The sequence below is a fragment of the Mustelus asterias genome, chromosome 28, assembly GCF_964213995.1.
Source record: "Mustelus asterias chromosome 28, sMusAst1.hap1.1, whole genome shotgun sequence".
Taxonomy (NCBI): domain Eukaryota; kingdom Metazoa; phylum Chordata; class Chondrichthyes; order Carcharhiniformes; family Triakidae; genus Mustelus; species Mustelus asterias.
Window position 1 is genome coordinate 22,278,534 of NC_135828.1, and position 18,276 is coordinate 22,296,809.

Consider the following 18,276-nt stretch of genomic DNA (forward strand, 5'->3'; position numbering starts at 1 on the left):
TGCACACACTCCACACAAGATCGGAATTGAACCCAGGTGCCTGGGGCTATGAGGCAGCAGTGCTAACCACTGTGCCACCATGCCGCCCACCAGCCCTCTGACTTGGAGTCAGAGCTGGAGTTAATGGAGGTTGGAGGTATGGAGCTGTTCCTATTTCTTGAGTTGATAAGAGTGTAGCTGAGCAGTGGATAGAGTGAAGATGAAGTGAAAGATGCTTTGGAGGTAAGAGTAAATGGTCCTTGAGGTGGAGAGAATGTGCGATTGGAAGCCTAGCTCAAGACTCCAGTAGGAAGCTGAGGTTGCAATCTGTCTGGTCCCACTTGAAATAACAGCTATGAAGGGATGAGTGGTGGCAAAGATGATGGGCTTTGGTCCTTCTGGGCAACTCAACAATTAATGGATGCAAACCCTTGTGCCTCCCTTGATAACTTCGGCATTGCCCTCAGTTTGGGAACATCTGATCTACATTAAACATATTTTGCTTCACAGGGGCGGCACGGTGGCACAGTGGTTAGCACTACTGCCTCACAGCACCAGGAATCCGGGTTCGATTCCCGCCTTGGGTCACTGTGTGTGTGTGTGTGGAGTTTGCACGTTCGCCCTGTCTCTGCATGGGTTTCCTCCCACAGTCCGAAAGACGTACTGGTTAGTTGCATTGGCCATGCTAAATTGCCCCTTAGCGTCAGGGGGACTAGCAGGGTAAATACATAGGGTTATGGGGATATGGCCTGGGTTGGACTTGATGGGCTGAATGGCTTCCTTCTGCACTGTTGGGGTTCTATGATTCTATGAATTGCTGCTGTGTTGAAGGCTCCTGAGTTACTATATGTAACCCTGCAGGAGATCTGCGATTATATATAATATATAACATGTATATTAAATGACTAATAAACTTTTTAACTTTACTTTATTGATGCAATGATCTCTTTTTTGGTCACTCGCTCCCATTTGATCATTTAATATTCTTTCCCCTTGCATATTTTAGAATCCTAACAAAATAGCAATGGCATTCCACCTCTAGATTCCTTTTGCAAGCTCTGAAAATACTTACAATTTGTATAACCTCTTCACAGTGCGAGACTATGGATAGACTTTAGTACCCGTTGCATTCAATCATGCCACATGTACAACCTTGGCACGAACCAGGAAAAGTAAAACGGCAAGCTCTCGCTGGCAAGGGAGAACGCACCTGTAAATTGGCCTCTTTTGGTGCCCCGGGAGGTCCTTGACTGATATCCTGAGGAGTGAAACCCTGGGGTCGGAGCTGTTGCATATCCGTGGAGTAATTCACGACGGGAGCAGTAATGGGAGCCGGAGGAGTGTAGTTGTCAGGTAGCTGGAAGATTGTGTAAAGAGCACGTTATAAAATAGCAGCCAACATTAAAAAGGCCGCCAGACTATCTAAAAGAGAACAGAGCAGAACTGAATGCAAAAAGATCAGAATACTGATCACTTCCACACACTAAACAGTGATACAACATCAATATAATTTTTGTGTAAAGCCAGATAGAAGAGGATATTCTCAGTTACAAAAGACCGCAATTCATTGCAAGGTCAAGTCTTGCCTTCGTTCTAGGTTAATAGCATACTAAAACTGGGTTTTTGTAATATTCCATTGTCCCTGGCTATACCATACATACTGTGTACAAGCTGAATCCCTTCATTGAGAAATCAGCACAGACTCCATCTGGTGGTTTGCGTCGAGTAGCCTGGAGAGCTCTGGAACAGCAGTAACAAACTCTTCTCCCTTACAAAGGTAGAATATTGCACTACTGTGCAACTGGGACTAATTAATCAGATGTGACAGCGGCAACTTTTTTTCCCCTGCTCCTTCTATAAATCTTATAATCCCTCTACAACTCAGATGATTTCACCAAGAAAAAAAATCTCCTGCTCTTTGAACTAGGCTGCAGTAATCCGTGGAGGTGCACTGAATATTTCGCCAGTGTCACTATTTAAATTCCCCTTTCCCAGCCTACATAAAGCAAAGGCCCTTTTTGAAGTCGTCCTCTTGGCAGCGTCACTCGCAGATCACAAAAGGAAGGACGGACCAATTTCTAACTCACCAAGGTGTGCTTCAGGGTGACGGGGAGGTAAGCACGATTAATCTATCAAAGGCAGCAGGCTAATTACCAATGTTTAAGTTTTTTAAGTTTAAGTCTATTTATTAGTGTCACAAGTAGGCTTACATTAACACTGCAATGAAGTTACTGTGAAAATCCCCCAGTCGCCACACTCCGGCGCCTGTTCGGCTACACTGAGGGAGAATTTAGCAATGGCCAATGCACCTAAGCTACACATCTTTTGGACTGTGGGAGGAAACCGGAGCACCCGGAAGAAACCCTCGCAGACACGGGGAGAATGTGCAAACTCCACACAGACAGTCACCCGAGCCAGGAATTGAACCCGGGTCCCTGGCGCTGTGAGGCAGCAGTGCTAACCACTGTGCCACCATGTCACCCCATGATTCTTCTGTTTATAAATATTCTTATATACGTTGCAAAAAATAAATGGCAATCTGGCTACAAATGTTACAGGTGAAAATACACCACCTATTCAATGCTTTCTCAAAGCCGAAAGAAGGCTGAAAGGATATTCTTCTGCTGAGGAATTTCAAACCATGAGTATGAAACAAGAATATATGAGTTCTGGAAAACCTGGATTCATGTTCCCAGGAAACATGGCTTTAAATCACTTTAGATTAAGATTCACTAACCTCTTTGCACTGAAGAAAATGTACGAGTGATTGTAAAGGGTAAAAATACACAAGATTATAGTAGCTTCAACGCACTCCAGAAGAACTGACGTGAAACGTATAGTTTACAAGATGTTGGTGTTACTCCAGAATATTTAGTCTTGATAAGGGATCAAAGCACCTGGACAAAATCCAGAGAACCAAATTTCTTCTAGTTCCTACTTCAGTACAGCAGCCAGTCTCCTGGAAATCACGGGGCAACACGGTGGCACAGTGGTTAGCACTGCTGCCTCTCAGCGCCAGGGATCCGGGTTCGATTCCCGGCTTGGGTGACTGTCTGTGTGGAGTTGGCACGTTCTCCTCGTGTCTGCTTGGGTTTCCTCCGGGTGTTCCGGTTTCCACAGTACAAAGCTGTGCGGGTTAGGTTGACTGGCCCTAGTGTCAGGGGGACTAATAGGGTAAACACGTGGGGTTATGGGGATAGGGCCTGGGTGGGATTGTGCAGACTCGATGGGCCGAATTGCCTCCTTCTGCACTGATTCTATGAAGTCCACTACGAATGCCAACATCTTAGTAAGTGACACATGGTAACGACCATGGGAGAGGGCCTGTATTTTCCAAGTCTGAAAGATTCTTCGGGGTAAGCAGCAGAAAAAGATAACTGTGATAATATGTCTGTTATTGTCGCTGCAAGAACAAACTCTTTGGTGAAAATGGAATTATTGAATGATTTAAGAATCAAAACTCAAGAAAGAAAGAGACAAACCTCCTAAAGTGACCACCGAAAATGGATGACGTGCAAACCGTCTTGGTCCAGTCACTCACTAAAAGTGAAGATGCCGGGAAAAGCTCAAGATAAACTTCTGCTGACCTTTCGAGAAGTCTCGACAGCCGCCTATTGCCAAGGTCGAGCATAAGCCTTTCCAGTTGCATGACTTTTAGCCGTGCGTCAGAGTGACAGTTGGTGGAGAGTAGCAAAGGAAATATACCCACTGCCCATTAGGCAACAAGTTGAAAGGCCCTGGACTTCATTTCTCAAATCTACATGCCTCGCCCAACACTGACAAGATTATTGGTGACTTAACAAATTCCTGCACCAGCCAGAGTTTTGATTCATGGGTAAGCGGTTAAGGCAGTCATGTCACATTCAAAGGTTTGTATCCTGATCACTGCTGACCACACCATGTCGAGCATGAATTAGTAAAAATACAACCGATTTGATGAGTGAAGTTATATTATTCTCGCAAGAACTACCAACAAGAGGTAACGATAGAGAAAAGTACTCAGCAGCCTGCTGACAAAGGTAGGTAGAAGAGTGGAGAGAGTTCCAGAGTTCTGTATTGCTTTCATTCTTGTCTCTTGCACGTCCCTGATTTGGTTCGCCACCCCCACCCACCACTGGCAAATGTGCCTTTCACCATCTGGGCTCTCAGCTCTGAAATTCCTTCCCTGAATGCATCTCCACCTCCCCATTTCTCTCTCCTTCTTGAAGAAATTTCTTGGAGCCCATCTCTTTGCCTGAACTACTTTGTCAGCTGCACTTGTGGCTTGGTGTCAAATTTTGTTTAATAATGCTTCTGTGGACCTTGGGATCATGTCACTCCATTAACGGCGCTATATAAATGCAAGTCATTGTTTACAAAATGAACCTTTTCCACAAGACTGAAATGATCAAATCGGTCAAACCTGTCAAATTGTCAAAATTTAAATAGCAGTTTGGCTTTAACATGCCATAGAAAGAATATTGTTGCTAATGATGGGTGGCCGAGTGGCATTATCGCTAGACTATTAATCCAGAAACTCAGCTAATGTTCTGAAGACCGGTGTTCGAATCCCGCCACGGCAGATGGTGGAATTTGAATTCAATAAAAAATATCTGGAATTGCGAATCTACTGATGATCATGAAACCATTGTTGGAAAAACCCATCTGGTTCACGAATGTCCTTTAGGGAAGGAAACCTGCCGTCCTTGCCTGGTCTGGCCCACATGTGACCCCAGAGCCACAGCAGCGTGGTTGACTCTCAGCTGCCCTCTGAAGTAGCCAAGCAAGCCCCTCAGTTCAAGGGCAACTAGAGATGGGCAATAAATGCTTGTCAGCCAATGATACTCATGTCCTATGACATTACATTCATGTTGCGGATCACAGAATAATGATAGTTAACAGAAAACAACCTGAAAAGAGTCCCTAAGTTTGCTTCTTACCCCGGAAGGCAAGCAATGTGGATAAACCTAATGGAGAGCTGGGCAAGCATGGGGGAGCAGGCAAACGAGGGCCACTTGTTTTGAAGATTGGTCGGATAGGCTGTGGAATCTATGACTACATTTTCCACTCCTGTACCTTATTTGAACTTCTGTGTCTGCACTGTATCCATCAGGATAACAGCAACTTGAAGGTTAAATGGGATCTTCACTTTCCTTGGGACACATTTTTGGGTTATGCTACTCCTTGACTATGCCCCTACCAAAACGTGCCATTTGAAGGGTTAACATCACTGGCACAATGTTAACACAACTGACAGTAAGTACAAGTGACACAGACTGACCGAACTACAGGCACTGTGGAGACAGCACCACAAACTGAAATTGCAGTTAATGGTTCCATGAATCCAGAGCTAAAAGGATTTTCAGATTAACCCTCTAAGCTCATCATGTCCACAACAGGTCACTCAGCTGAACTGTAAAATCTACTGAAGGAAAGCAATTATAGGGCCTGTAAGATGGAGGACGGCTTTTGCCTCCAGGACAGCTAAATAATTTCAAGCAGGGCCACCAAACACTCGGTGCTTCTCCAAATAAAGTTTAACTTTGTATGAATTTAAACTGGCACTTAAGCAGCCCTGCTCAATTCAGATTTGGAAGTTTAATTGGTCTTATTTGAGTAAAATGGCTTATTTTGCTCTTGTGCTATCTGTTGGGAGCAAAGGAGGAGGAGGAGGGATTAGGGTAGAGGATTACTGCAGACTTTAAAAAAAAGATACCTCCTACTTTGACTGGTATTATACTGCAGTCTAAACGAACAACCCAAGTTTCACATGACCAGCCCTTTTCCTCCACCACCTATAATCCCTTCCTTGGATCATTCGCCTGATTCTTTCACCCAATGAAGTAGATATACTTGACAATAAAATCCAATCAAAACAAACTGGAAGCTTCAAAGGCTTTCAAATACCATTTGTAGTTTACTCAGATCCCCAAGGAAGCATCAATTGCTCTGATGCACTGCCCCACAAAAGAATTTAGTGTTCTGATCTCACCCCCACAACCCCAAGCGGTTACTCAAAATTGCACATCTATAGTTCGAGATGTGCGCACATTAATGGGAATGCGGATTTAAAACTTCATAGCCCAGATTTTCCGATCTGGGTGTGGTTTAGACTTCAATGGTTAACGCGGACTGTAGAGTGCGGTGGCTTAACGGTCATCAAGCCAGCAATCCTGAGGCACCGGCCGATATTTCAGAGAATGAGTTTCAATCCACCATGTTAGTTTGAGAAATGCACTTTCAAAGAAAACTACAAACAATAAAAACAATATCAATAAAAGGCGATGGTGAAACTGAGAAGACTGCAAAAGACTAACTGGTTCACTCATGTCCTTTAGAAAAGAAGATCTGTTGTCCTTACCATGACTCCAGTCCCACATCAATGTGCGTGACTTTTAACTGCCCTCTGAAATGGGCTAGAGAGCCCCTCTTGTATTGCTACACTGTGTGGAGATGCCAACGTTGGACTGGGGTAAACACAATAAGAGTTTTAACAACACCAGGTTAAAGTCCAACAGATTTATTTGGTAGTTTATTTGGTCTACCAAATAAACCTGTTGGACTTTAACCTGGTGTTAAAACTCTTACTGTATTGCTACATTCTCAGGGCAACTAGGAATAAATGCCAGGCTTTTCAAGTGACGTTCACATTCTGAGAATGAATTAAAAGCTTTCTTTTTGTGTTGGTTTTGATGCCTGCCGGCTGCGAAAGGCACTATATAAATGCAAGTCTCCCTTTAAGATCTGGGATTTTAGAAGTGTTTGATTTGTACCTGATTTGTTGAGGTTAGTTCATAGGTTAAGGCTTTACATAAGGCACTTGATAATTCCAAATCAAGGTATCACTCCCTCTAACTCCAGCTTCCTCCCAGAACTATTCTGCAGCAGACAGTTCTTTATCCATGCTGATTATTCCAATCTTTCCTCCAATTCACGCAGATCCCACAATAAAAATAAGGATGGGTAATCACCACTATTCCTGCCAGTTAATATCTTGAGAATGAATTTAAAACGTATTCTTCTATTCAAACTCACTCTTTCCCTCATTGTTTTGAAACTCTCCATCGGGTTGATTCATTGCTTGTTCCTTTAGATCGGAGCACAGCAATGCTGGGACACTGCTAACGTTCACAGTTCAACTTCCAGTAGTCTGTGAATGCTCACATTCCCTCTTGCTTTCCTACGTGCTTACGTTTCCCACATGAAAGAAGTTAAAACGTACAGCATGCTTTAAGTAAAACCAGCACAGGATCACTGTTTTAGAGACGGAATACATGGAGTTTCCTTTCTGAACTAAAGGGAATCTGGGATTTTGTCAGCCACATTTCGAGAATCATGCTCTCCGTCCTTTAGAATTTGGTACATGGTTTACGGTGAAATCCGGTTTCTAGCTACACAGGGCTTTAGAACTTGTGTCAGATGTCCTGGGAATGTCTTTCACTAAGACATCATGTCAGTGGCCTTGACCTGGAACGCCAGACTGCCTGGTCTCAGAGTCAGAGTCAGAAGGTCATGTGTACACAAGCACCACTGGGGTGGCACGATGGCAGAGTGGTCAGCACTGCTGCCTCACAGCGCCAGGGACCCGGGTTCGATTCCCGGCTTGGGTCACTGTCTGCGTGGAGTTTGCACGTACTCCCCATGTCTGCGTGGGCTTCCTCCGGTTTCCTCCCACAGTCCAAAGACGTGCAGGTTAGGTGAATTGGCTGTGCTAAATTCTTCCTCAGTGTACCCGAACAGGCACCGGAGTGTGGCGACTAGGGGATTTTCACAGTAACTTCATTGCAGTGTGAATGTAAGCCTACTTGTGACTAATAAATAAATAAACTTTAAACTTGACCACATAATATGGTTGACAGCGCAGCACTGAGGGAGTGCTGCACGGTTGGATGTGCCCCTTTTCAGATGAAGCGTGACACCTCTGCTCCCTCAGAGATTGGCATACGAGCTCCTACAGTGCAGAGCAGGAGTGCTCTCCCGATGTTTCAGCCAACATTCATCCCTCAACCAGCATCATGACTTTTGACCGTTTAGCTCATTGTGTAGAAATCTTGGTGTGGGGAAATTGGCTGCTGCAGTTTCCTACATTGCGACAGGGGCCACATTTTAAAAGCATGCCATCAGATGTCACTGCACTATATAAATGCAAGCTATTTCATTCTTTATTGATGCACCCTGAACCAGCTCAGATCCTCTTCTATTCTTTTAAGTTTCGGAGCTTCTTGCGCATTGGACTCTTTCCTGGCTTCTCAAAAAATAAATAGCGCACATTGAAGGTTTTAACAAGGGATCTAAATCCCAGACAGGGGTTGGTTTGGCTCGGTTGGCTGGTTTGTGAAGCAGAGCGACGCTAACAGCGTGGGTTCAATTCCCATACCGGCTGAGGTTATTCATAAAGGCCCTTGCCTTCTCAACCTTGCCTGAGGTGTGGTGATCCTCAGGTTAAATCACCACCAGTCAGCCCATGGTCATCTGGGACTATGGTGACTTGACCTTTAGTTCCTCGACACAGATGATCTGGTGCTCTCCCAGATACACGGGGAGACTTGGAAGATATTAAATGATGGCATGTAAGGTTTCCAAGAACAAAGGTCAGCTTTACACAATCTCAAAAGACGCACACAAAGGGTGAAGATGCAAGAAGCTAGATGCTAAGAGGATGCTTCACCAATGGGGGAGACCCAGAACTGGGGACACAGTTTCAAAATAAGGAAGTCTCCCATTTAAGAAAGCGACGAGGAGGAATTTCTTCTGTCAGCGAATCATAGAATCCCTACAGTGCAGAAGGAGGCCATTCGGCCCATCGAGCCTGCACCGAAAACAATCCCACCCAAGCCCTATCTCCTTAACCCCATGTATTTACCCTTCTAGTCCCCCTGACACTAAGGGGCAATTTAACATGGCCAATCCACCTAACCTAGCATCTTGGGACACTAACAAGCAATTTAGCATGGCCAATCCACCTAACCTACTTATCTTGGGACACTAAGGGGCAATTTAGCATGGCCAATCCACCTAACCTACTTATCTTGGGACACTAAGGGGCAATTTAGCATGGCCAATCCACCTAACCTACTTATCTTGGGACACTAAGGGGCAATTTAGCATGGCCAATCCACCTAACCTTCGCATCGCTGGACAGCAAGGGGGAATTTAGCATGGCCAATCCACCTAACCTACTTATCTTGGGACACTAAGGGGCAATTTAGCATGGCCAATCCACCTAACTCATACATCTTTGGACTGTGGGAGGAAACCGGAGCACCTGGAGGAAACCCACGGAGACACGGTGAGAATGTGCAAACCCAAGGCTGGAATTGAACCCAGGTCCCCGGCGCTGCGGGGCAGCAGTGCTAACCACTGTGCCACCGTGCTGGCCAAGAACAGATCAGCAATTCATATTTTAATGACATACTTCGTTCAGTCAACCAGATGAGAAGCATCACTTGCGAGACAACACAGCTCTGGGGTGATAAACCGAAGGTGGAGCTCGTGTGTAAAGGAAGAGGATCAGGTCGATCAGGCCCGAGTGCGGTTGTGCGATTAGCAAGAATGCGTAACTTACCACTTTCTTTCTTTGCCCAGCCCGTACTGCTGGAGGATCATTCCATCCATCCTGGAACCCTATTTGAAGTAAATAACATGAGACAGTGTATATGGAAAGAGGTCTCGTATGTCACACTGCTGACAAAGATGTTTTTTTTTAAAAAATAAAAAATGGCAAGTCTGCAATCACTTCAATAGTATTACATCGAGCTCAGTAACAGCATTATTGCTTTTTGCGTGAAGAAGCCAACATAGCGAAGCTTCAACGTTTTAATGCTTTCAGTCACAGTTCCCCCCTCCCTCTCTTGGTACCAGAGAGCTCTTTAGTATAATCTACCCCCAGGGCTCCCTGATTGAATCTTTGAAAAGCATTCGGTTGGGCATAATGATATATTTAAGGTTTTCCGTTGCTGCCCCTGTATCTTCAATGCATTGTTTGATGTACAGTCACAACCTCAAGATGAATCTCAGCAGGAACAACCTTTCATCACAAAGTCTGCAACCTTACCACAAGAGGTCAGCTGAAGCCCACAATGGACCACCCATTAATTGCTAAGTTATTAGTACAAGTTTTCTGGAGCATTGTTCGGTATTTTCACCATCAATCACCCCCATGGGTCAGTTTTATTTCCTCCCCCCCTATCAGCTTGCGCTGAAAACGTTATGGCTATTTCACATGGAACCCTGGCGGCAAGTTACTGAACATAAAGCGACAATTCATTTGCCTATCCGAGCAGGGATTAGCACAGAATGAAGCTCTGGGCTGGCCATTCCCTTGAGGAGCTCTGCTGTCTGGATTAAGCCACTCATTTGCATTTATTAACACGACCACTTAATGCCATCAGCGGGGAATACCTTGGTGCACAAGGGGCCCGCTTCACCCGGTGTGGACGGGGGAAGCCCACACCTCTCATGCAGGGAAAGGCACGGATTTTAAAGTGTTCTCCCAATGGCAAAAGGAAAATGGCAGTGCGGCACTAAGATTCAACCCAAGCAGCTCTTGCACATAGCCTGCCATTTTCTGACTGGTAGGATACACAGAGCTTACGTCTAGGTCACCTGCCTATCAGGAAATGAAAACCTTATAGAACCTAATTTTGGAGGCGGGGGGGGGGCGGTCAAAAGCAAGGAAAAATAACAAGAAGGTTAACAAAATAGAACAAGTGGTTAGCATTCTCACAGCACCAGTGACCCGGGTTCGAATCTGGTCTTGGGTAACTGTCTGTGTGGAGTTTGCATGTTCTCCCCGTGTCTGCGTGGGTTTCCTCCCACCATCCAAAGGTGTGTGGGTTAGGTGTATTGGTCATGCTAAATCGGGGGGGGGGGGGGGGGGGGGGGGGGTATGTGGGGTTATGGGAATAGGGCCTGGGTGGGATTGCCATCGGTGCAGGCTCGATGGGCCGAATGGCCTCTTTCTGCACTGTAGGGATCCTATGAATAATATCACTCAACGAAAAACCCCCTCGTTCAGTGCATTGGTCCAACATCACTAATGAATCCCAGCTCACGTTTTGTTAGTTGCAAAAGCGACTTCAAGTAAGTCTTTTAAAAAAACCACGCCAATCAAGAAACTGAACTTTTAAAAAATACACACGTAAATTAAACAAAGGAACACCAGTGTTCTTTATACTGTAAGAGATTTAATATCAGTTTATAGCTTAATCTTTGAATTATACAGAAGAACCCTTTTTGTAAGAAAAGGACTAAAAACAGATGTGAAAAATCTAAAAGATCTCAGATCTGTAAAAAGAGGTACAGGCCATGAAGAACACTAGCGTTTTAATAGAACGATCATCATACAAGGCTAGCTGATCCAGCCAGGACACTTATTATCCTTTCACCTGATGCACAAGGGCGGTTTTGTAGCCATGGAAGGAATCCTGAAAAACCAAAGAATACAGGGAGGTTCTATGGATAATCGAAATAACACTCAGCAAACTACACACAAGCAGATAAATACTAATTCAGCCAACTATTTATCTTAGAACAGGGTGGCTATTCTCCTTACTGTTTACCAAGAAGCAGAGCACATAGCAAAGAACACCAATCCTTGCAGCGTACATCCACAAGTTGTCATCCTTTACCATCATGCAACACAGGGAGGTACATTGGTACATGCAGCACTGCCTCTTCTGAAACAGAATTGACACTTACACCTGAGCAGAAGCAGCACATCAATCCAACAGAAGTAAATAGCGCTAGCCAATGGTGGGGGAAACCAAACAGCCAAGGGAACCCAACAGGCGAACTCCGGGGCAGCTGACGGGGACTGCGAGCAATCTCTCTGGCCTTGCCGTCAAATATTAAAAACTTGTGAACCTCACTCTTTAAACAATCGGATTGTTCAGCTATTTTACAGCCTTGTTAACGCTGTTGGACCCGAGTAGATATACTAAATCCTCTTGAAACGGTAGAATCTATTGCGCACCTTCCATTGACCAGAATGACAGTACTAAAAGCTCCTTCTTAGATAAAGAGGAACTACAGCATGAGGTTATCTGTAATCATAGATAAAGCAGGGTTACATTTAGTAAACTGATGCAAGGCAGTTTCATTATACACATGCTAATTCTAAATAATTTGCATTATGGCATCATAAAGCAGTGCCAGATTTTGCAAAAATAGACAATAATGACATGGATCAGGCTTACATTTATTTATATTTATTTGTGTCACAAGTAGGCTTACATTAACACTGCAATGAAGTTACTGTGAAAATCCCCTAGACACCACACTCCGGCGCCTGTTCGGGTACACTGAGGGAGAATTTAACATGGCCAATCCACCTAGCCAGCACGTCTTTCGGACTGAGAGGGGAAACCTGAGCACCCAGAGGAAACCCACGCAGACACGGGGAGAACGTGCAGACTTCGCAGTGACCCAAGGCTGGAATTGAAGCCGGGTCCCTGGCGCTGTGAGGCAGCAGTGCTAACCACTGTGCCACCATGCTGCCCCTTGTGGATAAGACTAAGTGTTCCCTATACTAGTTCATTCTAAGGATCTCAGCCAACTTATCCCAGCAATATCAGAGACAGGTTGGCTAAATAGTGGTAAAGAGGTTACTATTGCATGGTAGAAAGTAGCTCATGTCTTGTGAACTAGATATCATTAGAATTAGATTAGGAGAGTTGGGCCCAACTAGCACAATTATCTAACCAAAGCACCAACATTGAACAGTAAGATTGTTTCATATCTTTCACTTTCCCCACTGAAGGTCCTATTATTTGTACTCCCCTTGGGAAAAGAAGACGCTCATGTTTAGCATCTTAGGGATGTTGTCATCACCTTGTCCAAAGAGAACTTCAATAATGCACTCAATACGGATCTGGGATGGGATCCGGAGAAATTATATTGTCCCAAACATAGGAAACAGGAGCAGGAATAGGCCACTCTGCTCCTTGAGTCTGCTCTGGCATTCAACTAGATCATAGTTGATCTTCTACCTTGGTGCCATTTTCCCACAAGATCGCCATATCTCTTAGTATCGAAGAATCCATCGACCATCGTCTTGAATATACTCAATGACTGAGCCCCCTTAGCCCCTTGGGTAGAGAATTCCAAAGATTCACCACCCTCTGAATGAAAAATGCCCCATTATCTTGGCCCTAAATGGCCTACCTCTTATTCTGAATAACAATGAGTAATTTAGGACATTAATGAGTGGCTAGGGTCCTATTTGCAATGCTCACCAGACATTTTTGATGCAATCCATCAACCCTCCATGCTCCAATAACCTACAAGTACATTTACAGTCAACTCCAAACATAGGGATCCTCAGTGAAACATGATACACGAATGAATATAATCTGATATGTTGCACACTCAAGTCTAACTGCAACAAACTCTTCTCTACGCATGGACATTAATGGAGACTCTAAAGTAATTGAATAACAAATAGTAATGGTTACAATAAAATGTGAACAGATGGACAGATAGCCCAGAGAAATATTATGGTATGTAAGAATGTGAGCAAGAACCTAAAACAATCCACAATACAGCAGAGTGTAATGGCGGTGATTGTAGAGAAGGTGATGGCCTAATGATATTATCGCTAGACTGTTAATCCAGAAACTCAGTTCATGTTCTGGGGACCTGGATTCGAATCCCGCCATGGCAGATGGTGGAATCTGAATTCAATAAAAAATATCAGGAATTAGGAATCTACTAAATATGCCATGAAACCATTGTCGATTGTCACAAAAACCCATCTGGTTCACTAATGCCCTTTGGAGAAGGAAATCTGCCGTCCTTACCTGGTCTGACCTACATGTGGCTCCAGAGCCACAGCAATGTGGTCGACTCTCAACTGCCCTTCTGAAGTGGCCCAGTTCAAGAGCAACTAGGGATGGGGCAATAAATGCTGGCCAGCCAGCAACGCCCACGTCCCACGAATGAATAAATAAAAAAATGTTCCGAGATCTGACTTGAGCTTTGCACAATTTCATTCGAAGGCTTGATTGTGGTACAGCATGTTCCTTGTATCCCACATAATGTTTTACAGGGCCAAGTTAACCCCCTCCCCCACCCCCTACCCAAGGTAGATCATCCCTACTTCTCGATTGCATTTTAGTGGGCTGATATAAACCCCGAGTTGCCCCATGCCAGTGCCTGGAAATTCTGAGGCTGCTGCAGCTCTCTCAGGTTTCGGTGACTGGGAAATTCTGGTCACCACAGATCAGGAGGCTCGGACTGAATGGAAAATTTCCAGGAGAACAAGAAAAATTAATAATTGCGACGTGCCTGCAGATTATCTGTCTGCCCCTGATGGCACTTATGGGGATTCAGAGGAAGAGCACATCAGGTTTCTGTGGGCAGCCACTCGGCGTTCCGAAGAGAAATGAAGGCAAGAGGCTGTAAACAATCATCCACTTGCTTCAATCTGGTTTGTATCTTCAAACTCACATCCCAGAGTAACGCTAAAGGGGAACAATTCACAACAACCTAGGCATTGGCTCCTTTTTAATAAACTTTGAGCCCGCAGAACATCAAAGTTGCGTGGCCACAAGGACAATACTCGCCTGTCTTGAATGAACGAGACCTTGCCACAGAATCCCTATAGCGCAGAAGGAAGCCATTCGGCCCATTGAGTCTGCATCGACTCTCAGACTCTGATTTTCACCAAGAATAACCATGAAACAAAATTTATCAACATACCTGGCTTCAATCACTCACAGTTCAACAACCAGGTGAATTTTAATATGTTGATCTACAATCCATGGCTTTTTGCAATAATTATAATACTGAGTAATGGCAAATATGTCACAATTGAAGTATGCTCTGGCAAAATAATATCAATCATAATTAAATCTGCATGGTCAACTGAGGCGATGAATTCTGACATGATAGGTTTGTGCATCAATATGTCACAAAATAGTAGGATGCACAACTTCATCAGTAATTCTCTGAAATGCAAGTTCACAATCTTGCCCAAAGATGGTTTTCGACAAGGAGAGGCTGGAGAATGCAGACTCATCCTATGGTACAATTAATGGGAGCCGGTACAAAGACATACTGGCAGAAGCCTAGGGTCAGGGATTTGTGTGATCTCAGCTTAGAGCTTAGTGTTAATACAGAGGGATTCGTACAATTTTATTAAGTGCCCTAAAAAGAACTGAGCGCAAGAGATCAAATTAAAAAGGTGTTTGAAATATGAATCTATCAGACAATATATTCAGATACATTGTGAAGCATTTCATTCCCGCTTTTGATCCAACATTCAGGATACACAGCTCCCAGAGACGGGCAGTATCATCGAACCAAAGAATCACGCAGCCCAGAAGAGGCCCTTCTGCCCATCGAGTCTGCACCGACACACAAGAAACACCTGACCTCCCATCTAATCCCATTTACCAGCACTTGGCCCAGAGCCTTGAATGTTATGAAGTGCTCATCCAGATACTTTTTTAAAGGTTGTGAGGCAACCCGCCTCTACCACCCTCCCAGGCAGCGCATTCCAGACCATCACCGTCCTCTGGGTAAAAAAGCTTTTCCTCACATCCCCCCTAAACCTCCTGCCCCTCACCTTAAACCCATATCCCCTCGTGACTGACCCTTCAACTAAGGGGAACAGCTGCTCCTTATCAGCGCTGTCCATGCCCCTCATAATCTTGTACCTTCAATCAGGTCATCCCTCAGTCTTCTCTACTCCGAAGAAAACAACCCAAGCCTATCCAACCTCTCTTTATAACTTAAATGTTCCATCCCAGGCAGCATCCTGGTGAATAATCTCAGGATTGCTACCTGAGCCACATGCCAGTGAGGGCAGGAGTAGGATGCTTGGGCGGATGAACACGTGGCTGAGGAACTGGTGCAGGGGGCAGGGTTTCCAATTCTTGGATCATTGGGACCTCTTCTGGGGCAGGTGGGACCTGTACAAGAGAAACGGGTTACACCTAAACTACAAGGGGACCAATATACTTGCAGGGAGATTTGCTAGTGTTATTGGGGAGCGTTTAAACTAGATTTGCAGGGGGATGGGAACCAGAGTGCCAGAGCAGATAGTGGAGCAGGGGTAAAAAGACAGGTTAGTTCAAGCAAAATCATAAATGGAAGGGTAGAGTGTGGTGGAAATAATCTTTTGAGGTGTGTCTATTTCAATGCCAGGAGTATTGTGGGGAAGGCAGATGAGCTGAAGGCGTGGATAGACACATGGAAATATGACATTATAGCCATTAGTGAAACTTGGCTACAGGAGGGGCAGGACTGGCAGCTCAATGTTCCAGGGTTCCAATGTTTCAGGCGGGATAGAGGCAGAGGGATAAAAGGTGGGGGGGTGGCATTGTTGGTCAGGGAAAATGTTACAGCGGTACTCAGGCAGGATAGATTAGGGAGCTTGTCTACAGAGGCCCTATGGGTGGAGCTGAGAAACAGGAAAGGTATGACCACATTAATGGGATTGTATTATAGACTACCCAATAGTCAGCGAGAATTGGAGGAGCAAATCAGCGGAGAGATAGCTGACAACTGCAAGAAACACAAAGTTGTGATAGTAGGGGATTTTAATTTTCCACATATAGATTGGGACTCGCATACTGTTAAAGGTTTAGATGGGGTAGAGTTTGTAAAATGTGTTCAGGAGAATTTTCTACATCAGTATATAGAGGTGCCAACTAGAGAGGATGCGATATTGGATCTCCTATTGGGAAATGAGTTAGGGCAGGTGATGGATGTGAGTGTGAGGGAACACTTTGGATCCAGTGATCATAATGCCATTAGTTTCAACCTGATCGTGGATAAGGATAGATCTGGTCCTCGGGTTGAAGTTCTGAACTGGAAAAAGGCCAAATTTGATGAAATGAGAAGGGATCTGGGAAGTGTGGATTGGCACAGGGAAGATGTAAATGGAAAGTGGGAGGCCTTCAAAGGAGAAATTTTGAGAGTGCAGAGTTTGTATGTTCCTGTCAGGATTAAAGGCAAAGTAAATAGGAATAAGGAACCTTGGTTCTCGAGGGAGATTGTAACACTGATTAAGAGGAAGAGAGAGTTGTATGAAATGTACAGGCAGCAAGGAACAGATCAGATGCTCGAGGAGTATAAAAAGTGCAAGAAGCTACTTAAGAGGGAAATCAGGAGGGCTAAAAGAAGACATGAGGTTGCTTTGGCAGACAGAGTGAAGGAAAATCCAAAGAGCTTCTATAGGTATGTTAGTAGCAAAAGGATAGTGAGGGATAAAATTGGTCCTCTTGAAGACCAGAGTGGTAGACTGTGCATGGAACCAAAAGAGATGGGGGAGATACTAAATGGTTTTTTTGCATCCGTATTTACTGAGGAAACAGGCATGGAGTTTACGGAAATAGGGCAAACAGGTAGGGAGGTCATGGAGCCGTTACAGATTAAAGGGGAGGAGGTGTTCACTGTCTTGAGGCAAATCAGAGTGGATAAATCCCCAGGACCGGACAGGGTATTCCCACGGACCTTGAGGGAAGCTAGTGTTGAACTTGCAGGGGCCCTGGCAGACATATTTAAAATGTCAGTATTCACGGGGGAGGTGCCGGATGATTGGAGGGTGGCTCATGTTGTTCCGTTGTTTAAAAACGGTTCCAAAAGAAATCCGGGAAATTATAGGCCAGTAAGTTTGACGTCGGTGGTGGGCAAGTTATTGGAAGGTGTGATACGAGATAGGATCTACAAATATTTGGATAGACAGGGACTTATTAGGGAGAGTCAACATGGCTTTGTGCGTGGTAGGTCATGTTTGACCAATCTATTAGAGTTTTTCGAGGAGGTTACCAGGAAAGTGGATGAAGGGAAGGCGGTGGATGTTGTCTACCTGGATTTCAGCAAGGCCTTTGACAAGGTCCCTCATGGGAGGTTAGTTAGGAAGGTTCAGTCGCTAGGTATACATGGGGTGGTAGTAAATTGGATTAGACACTGGCTCAATGGAAGAACAGTAAGAAGTCTCACAACACCAGGTTAAAGTCCAACAGGTTTATTTGGTTACTTTAACCTGGTGTTGTGAGACTTCTTACTGTGCTTACCCCAGTCCAACGCCGGCATCTCCACATCAATGGAAGAAGCCAGAGAGTGGTTGTGGAGGGTTGCTTCTCTGAGTGGAGGCCTGTGACTAGTGGTGTGCCGCAGGGATCGGTGTTGGGTCCATTGTTGTTTGTCATCTATATCAATGATCTGGATGATAATGTGGTAAATTGGATCAGCAAGTTTGCTGATGATACAAAGATTGGAGGTGTAGTGGACAGTGAGGAAGGTTTTCAAAGCTTGCAGAGGGATTTGGACCAACTAGAAAAATGGGCTGAAAAATGGCAAATGGAATTT

At 44.7% G+C, this 18,276-nt stretch overlaps 1 protein-coding gene across 1 annotated transcript in view; it reads right to left on the minus strand.

The window, feature by feature from the left end:
• LOC144480308 (protein transport protein Sec31A-like) overlaps nt 1-18,276 on the minus strand; it is a 106,606-nt gene that overhangs the window by 17,039 nt on the left and 71,291 nt on the right. The window contains 3 exon segments of the mRNA XM_078199662.1: nt 1,190-1,336; nt 9,524-9,582; nt 11,346-11,384. Coding sequence (XP_078055788.1) covers nt 1,190-1,336; nt 9,524-9,582; nt 11,346-11,384 — 245 coding nt within the window.